This window comes from Sander vitreus, chromosome 15, assembly GCF_031162955.1.
Source record: "Sander vitreus isolate 19-12246 chromosome 15, sanVit1, whole genome shotgun sequence".
In the NCBI taxonomy this organism is placed as follows: Eukaryota; Metazoa; Chordata; class Actinopteri; order Perciformes; family Percidae; genus Sander; species Sander vitreus.
In genome coordinates, this window is record NC_135869.1 from 732,501 (window position 1) to 746,869 (window position 14,369).

Here is a 14,369-nt window from a genome sequence, read left to right on the forward strand (position 1 = left end):
CCGCCCCCCAGGCCAGATGAACCAATCAGGATGTGTGGTCTCCGACCTCTCGTTGTCCTGGCGGATGTACGTGAGCGGTCCGATCTCCACCCGGGCGATGTTGGTGTTCTGGTCCAGGACGTGGATGTAGTGATGGGGCGGGATGCGGATGATGGAGGCCCCTCCCGGCCCCTCAGACCCCGGCCCCTGGTGTCCTCCAAGCATAGACATGATTCAAACTCAAAAACTGCAGACAGAGAGAGAGACAGAGAGGGGAGAGACAGTTGGAAGAAAAATGACTTTTAAAGACTGAGCTTTATGTTGAAGTGAATGACGAAACAAACGTCAGGTATATAAAGCTCAGGTATGCACACGGACACACCTGCTACACAGAGAACCCACACAGAGTACACAGAATACACACACACCTCTCTGTGCACACAGAGCATTAAGTGTTCCTCTTGTCATCTGACAGACCATCAATCATTTATCAGTTCAGGTCAAAACAGTTTCTCAACTCATGTTTGTTCCAACTCCCCTGCCTGCAATCACACTTTATAAAAACTGATTATTACAGGGTTGCCCTTCTGCATGACGCTCAGGGACACACCCAGCAACGCCTCACACTCACATACAGAGATAGATATCAGTTATTGATTATGATTTCAAGGATGAGGCAACGTTAACATACAAATAAAAAGCCTGAGCCATGTTTTTAAAAACATGAAGTTATGAGAAAGAGACGTTCGGACAAAAACACATAAAAACAAGGATGGAAAATGTCTGAGCTTCAGGAAGGAGGAGGAGAAAGGAGCGGCCTCTGCAGGGAAAAATATCAACTGTACAAAGTGCATCAGCTCCGCCATACACTGCCTGTTTACAACATACATCTGTTCTTTCTCAGAGTCACATAACATACACTGTATGTGTAGTTAGTTAGTGTTGACCAAGCACATACAGCCTTTATGTACAGCACGTAACTGCAGGAAGGTGGAGGCACTTCCTGATTGAACGCCATGACGCGTTGTTAAAACTTGACACCAAACTCCCATTACAAACCATACACATTTAAGGTCTCTTTCGTGTTAGGCAGTGTTTAGGCGTGGCAGAACATTGATTAAGATATGTGTGGAATTATAAAGAAGCTGCGTCAAGTACGGCGTGCATTCATAACACAAACTAACCATTTTTACGGATTCATCTTAACTCTAATGGATAGAATCGCTCCGCTCGACTGCGTGACGCTAACGTAACGTTGGGCGGAAGAACGCCGAGAATTAGTGGACAAACAATGGTTCAAGTTGAGATTTTGTGGAACAGGGTTCTGTAACGTGTACCAGATGCTAGCCAATGTAAAGTTCCGCCTACTCTTCCACAAAACGTGTTGAATTGTATTCTATAGAGCACAGATACTTGCCGATACGCGATAAAGTTTTAAATGTTGAGATTTTAGAGCGGAGTTCGGCGAGGAGCTGTTGCGGTGTTCTTACCTCGTTCGTGTCAGGCTCAGCAGCTCGGGCGGTTCCTGGCTCAGACTGACTGGGGCTCCCTGCTAGAAACTTATGAAGGAACCACGGAGCCAGCTGTCATCGGGGTGGGGGTGTGTCTGCTGTTGGTTATCCCGGAAACACCGATCAAAAGCCACGTGACTGACCGACTGCAGAGCTGCGTCAGTCAGATGGCGGCTCTTCTGATTGGTCAGTGAGTAAAGCTATCTGTATCAATGGACTATTAATTCAAAGTCCTAAAATGCAAAAACACAAATATCAGCCAGGGGTGGAATGTAACTGAGTACATGTACTCCAGTACTGTCCTTCAGTACCAAATGTTGAGGTACTTTACTTTTCTTTTCATGCCACTTTCTACTTCTACTCCGCTACATTTCAGAGAGAAATATTGTACTTTTTACTATTCTAAATGAAACTAGCCAACAATATAACGGCTACAGGTCCAGCTGAGATGGTGTGTGTGTGTGTTTGTGTGTGTGTGTGTGAGTGTCTCCGTGTCTGTGTGTGTGTGTGTGTGTGTGTGTGTGTGTGTGTGTGTGTGTGTATGTGTGTGTGTGTGTGTGTGTGTGTGTGTGTGTGTGAGTGTAAGTGTCTGTGTGTGTGTGTGTTTCTCTGAGTGAGTGTGTGTGTGTGTCTATGTATGTGTGTGTCTGTGAATGTGTGTTTTTCTCTGAGTGTGTGTGTGTTTCTCTGTGTGTGTGTGTGTGTGTGTGTGTGTGTGTGTGTGTCTGTGTGTGTGTGTGTGTGTGTGTGTGTGTGTTTGTCTGTGTCTGTGTGTGTGTGTGTGTGTTTCTGTGTGTGTGTGTCTATGTATGTGTCGTGTCTGTGAATGTGTGTGTTTCTCTGAGTGTGTGTGTGTTTCTCTGTGTTTGTTTTTATATCCTGGTGGGGTCCATGACCTGAGATATGACTCACGCCATGGGGACCAGTTTTTCCCGTGGGGACCAAATCACGGTCCCCACAGGCACAAGCATTGCAATCAATAGAAAACAGGCTGCTGATATGCCTGGTGCAATTTTCTTGAGAAAAAAAAAAGGTCCCCATGGAGTTCATTTTCACAACTTTGTGTGTGCGCCTAGTGGTGAGAGATGGTATTGCGGTGTGTGAAATTGCACTGGTGGGGTCATTTTCCTGACAAAAGTGTGTAAGTGTGTATAAGTGTGTATATCATATAAACTTCATATTTTGTGAATATCTTTGGTCTATGCACTTTAATGTGATCAGACCTTGACATTTTAAATTAGTTTTCCTAAAATCTACAAGGGGGGACCCGTTTAATCATTAAACGTCCTTTCAAAGTGGTTTTATTCTTTGAAAGAAACGGATTATAACATTTTTGTTGGCCTGAATTAGAGAAAAAACAACTATAAGCATATCAATTAATAACTAAGGATAAACAACCATTTGTAAATAATGATACAGTGTATATATACTGTGTGTGTGTGTATGTATGTATATATATATATATATATATATATATATATATACACACACACACACTATTTTTTTAATCTATTTATTAGTTTTTTATTTTTTCAATAATTGATACACTACCAGGAAATTCATAGGAGAGCAGAAATTAAAACCATTTTAACATATTAGATACTTGGACACCAGTAAAGTCCAGGGGTTTATATTTTAATTAAAATGAACCAATGTATCATTGAGGTCAACAGGTGCCACATGCACATTTAAAAATTAGTTCAGTTTGTTATATACTATTTTGAATTATGACCTGACCTTTACATACATAGACATTTCCACCATAAATTGGTGCATAAATTGTTGCAAATTCCATTTTCTTTTATTATTAAATACTCTTTGTTATTGATTAGACTGACTTTTGTTTTTGTGGTCAAGCAAACTAAGTGATTTGGTCATCTCAAAGAGGGGATCAGTCACAGTTGTATCAACCGAAATAAATTTATACATTTTGCGCTGTATAGACGAATGTGGATATTATACATTGTTGTTATTCATAGTGTGAGGTGCGAGGTAGGCCTACAAAACCTCTTAGCCCCAGAGTCTAATGGCAGGTTAAGGTGGGACTGGTCATACAAACTAAGACTGCAGTTAGCAGTGCTCTGTTAGCCTATACAAACTGAGGCTGCAGTTAGAAAGGCTCTGTTAGCCTATACAAACTGAGGCTGCAGTTAGCAGTGCTCTGTTAGCCTATACAAACTGAGGCTGCAGTTAGAAAGGCTCTGTTAGCCTATACAAACTGAGGCTGCAGTTAGAAAGGCTCTGTTAGCCTATACAAACTGAGGCTGCAGTTAAAAGGCTCTGTTAGCCTATACAAACTGAGGCTGCAGTTAGCAGTGCTCTGTTAGCCTATACAAACTGAGGCTACAGTTAGCTGTGCTCTGTTAACCTATATAAGTTGAGGCTACAGTTAGCTGTGCTCTGTTAGCCTGTATAAGTTGAGGCTGCAGTTAGCAGTGCTCTGTTAGCCTATACACACTAAGGCTGCAGTTAGCAGTGCTCTGTTAGCCTATACAAACTGAGGCTGCAGTTAGCAGTGCTCTGTTAGCCTATACAAACTGAGGCTGCAGTTAGAAGGGCTCTGTTAGCCTATACAAACTGAGGCTGCAGTTAGAAGGGCTCTGTTAGCCTATACAAACAGTACAGAACAAAAGACAGAAGAGGCACATCTGGATGGGGTTTTGGTCGAAAGAATGATCCACGATTTCATAAGTGAAAGACACAGTATGATTTAGCAACAACATAGGATAGATGGTATTTAGTGCCAGCCAGTATTAATGCGTCTACTGTATTTGGTGCATAAATTGTTGCAAATTCCATTTTCTTTTATTATTAAATACTCTTTGTTATTGATTAGACTGACTTTTGTTTTTATGGTCAAGCAAACTAAGTGATTTGGTCATCTCAAAGAGGGGATCAGTCACAGTTGTATCAACCGAAAGAAATTAATACATTTTGCGCTGTATAGACGAATGTGGATATTATACATTTTTTGTTATTCATAGTGTGAGGTGCGAGGTAGGCCTACAAAACCTCTTAGCCCCAGAGTCTAATGGCAGGTTAAGGTGGGACTGCAGACTATGGCTACCCACTGCTCCTAAGTAGTTAGAATGGGTTAAATGCCAAGCTTACATTCTTTGAATGTGTACATGTACTTATCAAATAAAATAAATATTATTATATGATATATTGTGTATACATCATCAAAATACACTATTTATGTCATGTTAAATATCTCAAGCCAATATTTCAATCCAAACCTCAAGCCAGTGAACAACACAAACATAGCAAGCCATCATATCATTCTTACTAGTCCAACAGCAAGATGCCCAGCTCACAGTCTGTCAGCAGACTTTTAATTCAAGAAGCTCTCGCCAATGACAAAAAGCCAGTCTGAGACTTACCCTTGTTGGTCACTCTCCTTTTCTCTTCTTAGCTTTCTCAGTTATATAAGTCATAACCTATATAAGTTGAGGCTGCAGTTAGAAGGGCTCTGTTAGCCTATACAAACTAAGACTGCAGTTAGCAGTGCTCTGTTAGCCTATACAAACTGAGGCTGCAGTTAGAAGGGCTCTGTTAGCCTATACAAACTGAGGCTGCAGTTAGAAGGGCTCTGTTAGCCTATACAAACTGAGGCTGCAGTTAGAAAGGCTCTGTTAGCCTATACAAACTAAGACTGCAGTTAGCAGTGCTCTGTTAGCCTATATAAGTTGAGGCTGCAGTTAGAAGGGCTCTGTTAGCCTATACAAACTAAGGCTGCAGTTAGCAGTGCTCTGTTAGCCTGTATAAGTTGAGGCTACAGTTAGCTGTGCTCTGTTAGCCTATACAAACTGAGGCTGCAGTTAGAAAGGCTCTGTTAGCCTATACAAACTAAGACTGCAGTTAGCAGTGCTCTGTTAGCCTATATAAGTTGAGGTTACAGTTAGAAGGGCTCTGTTAGCCTATACAAACTAAGACTGCAGTTAGCAGTGCTCTGTTAGCCTATACAAACTGAGGCTGCAGTTAGAAAGGCTCTGTTAGCCTATACAAACTAAGACTGCAGTTAGCAGTGCTCTGTTAGCCTATACAAACTGAGGCTGCAGTTAGAAGGGCTCTGTTAGCCTATACAAACTGAGGCTGCAGTTAGAAAGGCTCTGTTAGCCTATACAAACTGAGGCTACAGTTAGCAGTGCTCTGTTAGCCTATATAAGTTGAGGTTACAGTTAGAAGGGCTCTGTTAGCCTATACAAACTGAGGCTACAGTTAGAAGGGCTCTGTTAGCCTATATAAGTTGAGGCTACAGTTAGAAGGTCTCTGTTAGCCTATACAAACTGACAGTACAGAACAAAAGACAGAACAGGCACATCTGGATGGGGTTTTGGGCGAAAGAATGATCCATGATTTCATAAGTGAAAGACACAGTATGATTTAGCAACCACACAGGATAGATGGTATTTAGTGCCAGCCAGTATTAATGCGTCTACTGTATTTCAACTAAGTTACTTTCTTTACTACTGGTTCAAGTAATCAATGTTCAGATTATAACATTGACTAAGGCTGGAACCGACCCAGTTCCTGCCTGTACTTGATGTTGATGACTCCGATGAGGATAGCATAGTGGTGGAAGTCACAGTTTTAGTGGTTCTCTCTCTGTGCTTTGCTTTCTCTTTCTCTCTCAGTGAGATTTATTTGTGATAGATCGATTAATGCTGGTAATAACATTACTTGCAAGTTGCACCAGTAACTTATTGGTTAATGTTCGTTAGCTGACAGAGACAGGTAACTGCTGTCAGCTAGCTGCAAGTTTCTATACTGTAAATCTAGTTTGAGATTTTTTCAGTTTTACGGTTTTGCCCTCTCTGTCATACACAGAGCAGAGCAGCAGTCAATAATGGCAAGCTCTATGGTGTTTCACAGGACTGCTCTTCAAATCCAGTCCCTCCTAAGCCGCTGCCTTGCAGCCCAGTTGTCCAAACACCAGTACCCCACCGATCCCATTACTCTCCCATTACCCCACGCACTAACTTTACGACCCGAGGCAGTGTTTTGGTGCCGCAGTATAACTGACAATAGCAAAGGCTTGAACAGCCTTGCACCATCTCAGCCCAATGCCTTCGTTTTCCCTAAGCGGAATTTGGTCAGACTGCATGCACATTCAGTTAGACTGTAATGTGTGAAAAGAGATGTGGTGGTGACAGGTGAAGGTATCAGATGGTACATAAAATTCTAACGTGTAACATTGAGCAAAACACTATGTAAGATTCAATGAAAGATTAGATAATAATTAAATAGCTCAGGAAAGGCTGTTATGTTGTGGAAATATCACAGCTAAGGGGGATTGTTTGGCCTGACGTGAAGCGTCATCCAGTATGGCAATATGACAGTTATAGGCACATTCCAATTAAAATGAAAAAAAAAAATAATAATAATATTCACAATAGAATAGGCCCTCCATAGCAACTGCCTGCATATCAAGGCAGTTGCTATGGAGCGCAGCACAGGAAATGCTAGCCTTCACTAGCAGCTAGCACAGACACACACATTTCTTTTGCTTAACACTAAAGAAAGTCACACTATAACACAAACTATCCGATCGAGGCAGCGGTAGAGCAGCATTAAGAGCTGGCCAGAACCGGGCCTGAATGGAACACCACTCAGTTCAAAATTCCTACATGTAAACTCTGGACAAAACCATCTACCCTAAAATTAAGGATATTAAAAGTGTATACAAATATTTTTCTTTTGGATGCAATTATAATTTGGTGAAACACAACTCAACAATACCATGCAATACAATGATACCATGCCCACACTAAATCAAAGAGGTGAGGGAGGAATACACCTTTCCTGACTTTTTCGGTCCCCAATTTACCTATGCCTGTCACGGGGATTCAGCTGCTGACCGTCAGAACACACTTTTCCTGACTTTTTCGGTCCCCATCTCGACTTTGCCCATCCCCCACCCACACGAGAGCTGCTGACAGTGAGTGGGCGGCAGCATGTGCAGGTGCAGTTAGTAGAAGCAAGCAGGAGCACAAGCTGGCAGCAGCACAGACAGAAGGTGCTCCTACAGACACTAATGGACGAGGAACACATGGAAACTAACGTTAGGTAAGTAAAGTTACTCTAAACTGTTTTAGTAATTATTAATTAAGCGTGTTTTCAGTCTTAGGTTTGCAGCTAATTTTTATATTAGCATGGTTTGCCAATGCTAACAATGGCTAAGTTGTCACCAGCTAGCTAGCTAGTGTTACAATATTGTTAGCAAACACTAATGTTAGCTACACTTTTGAGCTGGTATTTCAGCATTTTCATTTTGGTTATGGACTGCCGTTTTTGCCGCTGACTGTTAATGGGCTGGTCTCCACTTCTGTATAGTTATACTATTACTAACATTATAAAGTTAGATAATATTCATGTGCGTGGGAGCAAGGGGCTAAGGTGAGAAAATGGGGATGTTTAATGAGCATTTTTCACCTGCTACAGTCATCAGTAATGTTAATGTTAGCTACCGTAACTACCAATGTTCAGTATCTTTCTAGAATAAGGGCTAAACGAGTTATACACCTAAAGTTAAACAAACAGCAGCTGAGTTGCTGTTAAACAATGGGCTAATTATTTTCTAATCTTAATGAAAATCATGAATTAGTTTTACTCTTCTCATTCATATCAGTGGTTTTGCACAATTTACTTTAATTCTGTTAAAAAATGGTGTCGGAGCAGCCATACAGCGCAGTGAGACAGACCAACACATTCTTTTTTTTCTTCTTTTTTTACACACCACCGTGTTCTCATTTTTAAGTTAAGTTTGTCATTGTCAACGCACAGGACACCGAGGGCCCAGACTAGGTTTAATATTTGATCCTATGGGACAGACGCTCAGAGCGTGGCTTGTCCTCACAGCTCAAAATGTGTCTGAATGTAACAGTCAAATGTGAAGTGGTGGAAACGCACTTATTAGACTTCTACAGGCTGCTTTGTGTAAAGTTTCAGCTGTTATTTTAAATCTGAGGCATTGCTTCTATAAGTATCTCTGCTTTCATTCTGCCACACCTGCAGTGCTGTCTGTTGTTCTGCACATGGTCACATTTATATGGTTAATTAAGTGCAGGTAAACAGACTGATAAGAGCCCATAAACTTCATTCAAGCCATTTTATCATCTCTATAACCATCTTTTAAGTAAGGGAGATTTTTTTTCTCTGTATAGGTTTAAGCATGGACTTGATTTTCTTATCTCCACAAACATAACCTTGTTATTTGTTACTCAATGAAACTTAACTGTAGAGCAGCTACTGGGCACCCTTCAAATTACAGATATTTAAAAAAATTATGAAAAGAACGATGGGATACATACAGATGTTACAGCAACTGTTTGTGTTTAACCACTTGCAGATAGAGTGCAGGATACACCAGGCTTACAACGCCTGAAGGAGCTTCATAATACATCTTTATCCAGGAACATGGAATCCGTAAAACACCAAAGCCAGGTAATAATAAGGTGGAATTTTAAATGTGATACAATAATGTAATATAATATTCATACACACATTCAAATTTACCTGTCTTTTCAATGAGGCCTCTTATACTATGTTTTAGTTTTTAATAAAGAAAACTGTGTGTAGCAGGGTAGTGCCCTGGCTCTTTAGCTCTTTGTGAAATCAGGTGAACAGTGCATTACTCTGAAAGTCACCCCCATCGGTGGGAAACATCTCGCCTCTCTCCCTTGACTTGTATTGTGTGAAGGTTTCCTCTTTATTCTGTCTGCTAGAAAACATAAACATGTCTAAAAGCTGCTGTGTGGCGTTATTCACTACCAACAAGGTAAAGAACCCAGAACTTAAATTCTTAAGGGAGAATGGAGAGACACAGCGCTAACGATATGTCCGACGTTACGTTTGCAAGCATTTAGTTACCAAGTCAAATATCCAAATGTTAGTTTTAAGCTAACTATATATATGTCTGTAAGTTAAGCTAACACATGTAACATCAGACATGTCTTTAGATTAGGATCCTACAGTTTCTCCATTCTCTCTGCTGATTCCTCACATCTGTATCCACGTTTCTCTTCATAAAGCTCAGTTTTTTTGGATCAGCAGCTTACAAAAACTTAAGTTCTGGGTTCTTTACCCTGTTTGTAGTGAATATCAGCCCTCAGCAGCTTTTAGACATTTTTCTGTTGTTAGCAGATGAAATAAAGAGGAGAAACCCTCACACAATACAAGTCAATGGAGAGCAGAAAGTTGTTTTCCCCTCTGGTGGGGGCAGGACTTAAATGCGCCCTGTCTCTATGACGCTCACTCTCCCTCCATGCTGCCAGTGCCCTGAGTTCCTCATTCATCCACTGACAAAAAGTCATCCAGATGCTGGCAGTAGTACGGGTGCTGGCGGCATGGAGGGAGGTCAATGCCAAACTCAACCGTGTGATCAATGGTGTGAGCGTGATGAAGCGGGAGATGGACAACTTTTAAAAACGTACGCACTATGAAGAATAGAAGACAACTGCCAAGATTATGGGAAAACGTTTTATTTATCAGATTCACTGCTCATTTTATTTCTATAGTTTGTAGCTGACTTTGCTAGCTGGCTTCTCTATTGTCTGTTGAAACAGGTGACATCCTTACGTTATAAAACCAGCCTCTGAAGACTCAACCGAGTTGGGACGCCATTAGCTGACTTGAGTCGAGTTAAGACGGGCCGGTTCAGACCCCTGCAACTGTTACCTGCTATGTTCTAAAATGGTTTCATCTCATTGCGACTCTTTGGTCTGAACTGAGCTTAATAGTTTACTTCAACCTGGCTTTTATGGCTATGATTTATATATATATATAATTTCCTAAATTCTACATACTTTGTTCCCTTAACCTGAAAAACTGTAAGGGAAGCATGCCATGCTTATAGCAGAAACACTGTGATATAGTGATTATTTTGCCAGTGCTTTATATTGTTTTTCCCCCCACAGGAAGTAAGCATAGATTCTGAGAGTTCACATGATGAGAAGTAGAGCCCTGTTGACTGGCTTCACCTACAGCAATGTGATGTTTTTTTTACAGTCTAGTTTGCATACTCAGATTAGGTGACCATTGGTTAATTGTTGTACAGTGATTGATGATTTTGGGTGGAGTATTTGCAGAACGTTTTTTCCCCCATATCTGGTTTTCCACAGTGGCAACCTATATATTTTTCATTTCAAAAACTATTTATTCTTCTGATAGGAACCTCAAGATCCAACAGAGGACAGCGGACCTCTGATGAGCCTGGCAGTGTTGAACCTGCTCCCACAGGTAACCCACAGACTGAGGCCATGACACTTGATACTTAACACCTTGTTTGGTCTTTACCTTTGTCACTAAGAACTACTAAACAGTAGGAGTTGGAAGAGAAAAGCCCAGTTGGGAGCGTTAGAGCACTTCGGCGGTGCAGCGTTTTTTCCTGCTGAGATGTCTTTGTTTGGTCTAATTACTATGATACAAAATATCCAGAAGTTAGAATGTTGCCACAAGGTAGAGATCCCATCAGCAGTCTGTCTGATTTCCCCCTGAGAGACTGGGCTTTGACTCCTGGTCTGACCATTCCTTCTGTAACACTAGATGTTCCTACTGTAGCTGCAAACGTGCAAGTCATGTTGGATAAAATTATCTATCAAATAAAAACGACAGCTGTGGCCCAAAAATAGGTATTTCACACAATAAATGCACTGGAATATGGACTGAACCATTTTTAATACTTTAGGCCCGGTTTAAAAAAATATGTATGTAGTTAGTTTTTATGACTGTTATTCTCAAATATGATAAACCAACAGTCTATATAATAAATACACAGTTAACTGACAAAGCAGCCAATAAGTAAATTGTTGCCAGTTAACTGTCAATTTTTGTATTGAAATCGTCATTGCAAATGAGAACTTGTTCTCAACGGCCTACCTGGTTAAATAAAGGTTAAATTAAAAAAAATGCTCTTCTTGCTGTTTTAAGAGCTCTTCCCTCAGCCCCTCCCTCCATATAGTAACCTATATGAGAACTAGTCGTTTATTTCAATCATCGCCATCTTGATTGTGATCCCGATGCTGTTGTTTAGCTGCAATTTTAATGAGAATGACAGAGTGACATACTGTTATTCAAGACTCTAGCTAGCTACATAAACATGAACTCAAGTTTTTTTTATGAATAAAACTGAGAAAATCATTTCAGAGATTGAGAGAAAATGGTGCTAATATTTTAGTCTTCTGCCCACAGGCTTGTGAGCCTTCAGTTTCTAAGAAGAAGTAGAATAAGTTGTTCTCTAAGTAGTATAAATACACCTTGGGCAAGTTGAGACTGAGTAGCTTATTTTAAAAATGACACAGCAGTAGTTTTGTTTGTTTTCTTGACAGTAACTTTAGGTACTAGGCAGAGTACGTTACCTGACACAGTAAGCATGGTATCTGCAACTGAGAGATAACACCTCTGCTCACAACAGGTGATAACCTGGTTACTAAGTGATTAGTAAATATAGTCAGTGCTTGTGTTTTGTTTTCTGTTGTCAGCCACTAAGTACCCACAGCTTAACATTTCACACGTTAATAATGCATATATACATTAATTATACATATATAATTATACATTATTATTACATACAATAATTAGTCAATTTACAGGCTTTGACTTGGTGCAGAATATTCGCTTTTAGGATATTGCTCAATTAAAATTACACATTTGATCAAAATAATAAAGCTGTTTGTCACTGGTTATTGAATAATATTTTACATCGCCAGACTATGACCCTAATTGTCTTTCTTTTCTATCTGTTTCTTTAGAAACCTCAAAGAAGAGGAGTTGGTCATTGGCAGATGTCCACGCTGTGGAAAAGACACTAGAATCTGGTAAAGTACCAGGGAAGTCGGAGTGTGTTGCCTGTATTAAGGCTTCACCAGAAGCACTTACAAAATAGAAGTATTTCTGTCTCCTTTCATGGCAGTAGAGGCTACAGTGATTTTAGCAGTGACTTGTCTGTCAAAGATCCATTGGTCATAATTGGCTAAACTGCATCTGATGTGTAGCTGGACTTCACAGTGGTACTAACAATATGCTCATGCTACAATAAAGTGTTGCAAAATAACAATTTGTATATCATGTTACTTATTAAGTGTTGCGTAGAATTAGTGAAGAAAACCTTTTTTCTTGTGTGCCTGAACTATAAATGGCAGAATAGTCTGAGCATGGCGTCAGGGTTATGTGCTCGCAAGCAAATTATATTATTTCACATGCGCAGATATTAGTCTTCACGCAGCAATTAAAAAATCAAGCTGTACAGGTGACTGCGAGCAAGAAACAAGACATCGGGAGAGGTGAAGAATGGCTTCAGCATGTATAAAACAAAGCAGCAAGGATACGGAGCAGCCAACACACGCGTGAGTGTCTGCTTTGGGAGCACTGGAGGGAAATACACGCTCTCACTAGTTACTATGTTTTCAAAGTGGATTTCTGCTGTGATTTTATTTGCTATGAATTCAATCATACTAAGTAAAAGAGCAGTAAAAACAAAGCATAAAAGTGAAATCAGCTTGTTAAAGGTTTGGATATTGAAAGAATCTACTCTAATGTGTTGTTTCAATCTAACAAAATGCTTGTCATGAATTGTGCAGTGCCCAAAAGTGGTGTTGATTGTATGCCAATAGACATAACATGAATGGTCCCCAGGAAGGATAACAATTCAGGTTTGTCCCCAGAGGGGGAACAAATTCAGGTTTTAAATTTATATGAGAGTGTTTGATGTTTAAAGTGATTTTTGTGTTCACATAAAATTATAATAATTTTAGCAGTTAAAATCATGTCTCTAGACACTTTAGAAAGGGTGGATCCCATCAGGCTGCAGCCTGTCAGAGGTCCCCACCAGGTAATAAAAACCCGTATGTGTGTGTTTCCGTGTGTGTGTTTGTCTGTGTGTGTGTATGTCTCTGTGTGTGTGTGTCTCTGTGTCTCTGTGTGTGTGTGTCTCTGTGTGTGTCTGTGTGTGTGTGTGTGTGTGTGTGTGTGTGTGTGTGTGTGTGTGTGTGTGTGTTTGTCACGTGACTGACCGACTGCAGAGCTGCGTCACAGACAGATGGCGGCTCTTCTGATTGGTCAAAGTGAGTAAAGCTATCTGTATCTCAATGGACTATTAATTCAAAGTCCTAAAAGTCCTCTGTGTCTGTCTGTGTGCGTGTGTGTGTGTGTGTCTGTCTGTGTGCTACGAGGGCGTAACTTTGGGTTCAACATTTGGGGGGGGGGTTTGAGATCTGTCTTCATGTTTTGAGAAAAGACACAAAAACATCGAAAAAATTGTAGAAAAAAAACTTGCGAAATACTCAAACCCCTCAAAAAAGCGACAAAAACGTTTCCAACCTCCCCCCAATAATCAAAACTGGGCTTTTTTTGATTTTTGATTTTTTTCAACGTTTGTGTCGCCTTTTTCGAGTTTTTTTAGGAGAGTTATTTGCGATGTGTCGCCTTTATTAAAAATTAAAGTTTTTGCCACTTTTTTCTAAATTTGTCACCTTTTGACATTTTGTCGCTTTTTCGAGATGAACTACATTTTCGTGATACTTACAGACTTTTACTGAAGTTACATTTGTTGCCAATGCAGGACTTTAACTTGTAATAGAGTATTTTAACAGTGTGGTATTAGTACTTTTACTGCCGTAAAGGATCTGAATACTTCTTCCAGCATCATTCTGCAAACGGAGCTTTTCCCATCTTTTATTGTCCGTCCTCAGAGTGTGAAGCAGGGATTGTGTGCGGTGTTGACCGAGTGATGAAAGACGAGCTGAGGGTGTGTGTGTGTGTGTGTGTGTGTGTGTGTGTGTGTGTGTGTGTGTGGTTTGACAAAGGTTGGAATGGGGAGAGGTGGTTGTAAACCGGCTCAACACGGCCAGGGTTTAACTCTTTAAATAGCAAACTAATAAT

At 40.4% G+C, this 14,369-nt stretch overlaps 1 protein-coding gene and 1 long non-coding RNA gene across 2 annotated transcripts in view; one reads left to right on the forward strand and one right to left on the reverse strand.

Annotated features, from left to right (window-relative positions):
- Window positions 1-1,597, reverse strand: part of mvp (major vault protein) — an 18,282-nt gene extending 16,685 nt beyond the window's left edge. Inside the window, exons 1-2 of the mRNA XM_078269925.1 lie at window positions 1,470-1,597; window positions 47-226 (exon numbers count right to left, since the gene is read on the reverse strand). Of these exons, the coding sequence (XP_078126051.1) occupies window positions 47-210 (164 nt within the window). The 5' untranslated portion in view covers window positions 211-226; window positions 1,470-1,597. The remainder of the gene's footprint in view (window positions 1-46; window positions 227-1,469) is intronic.
- Window positions 1,598-7,278: 5,681 nt separating this feature from the next.
- Window positions 7,279-12,546, forward strand: LOC144530402 (uncharacterized). Its single transcript, XR_013503107.1, has 4 exons — window positions 7,279-7,559; window positions 8,842-8,936; window positions 10,662-10,730; window positions 12,242-12,546. It is a non-coding gene; the product is annotated as an uncharacterized LOC144530402 (long non-coding RNA).
- The last annotated feature ends 1,823 nt before the right edge of the window (window positions 12,547-14,369 follow it).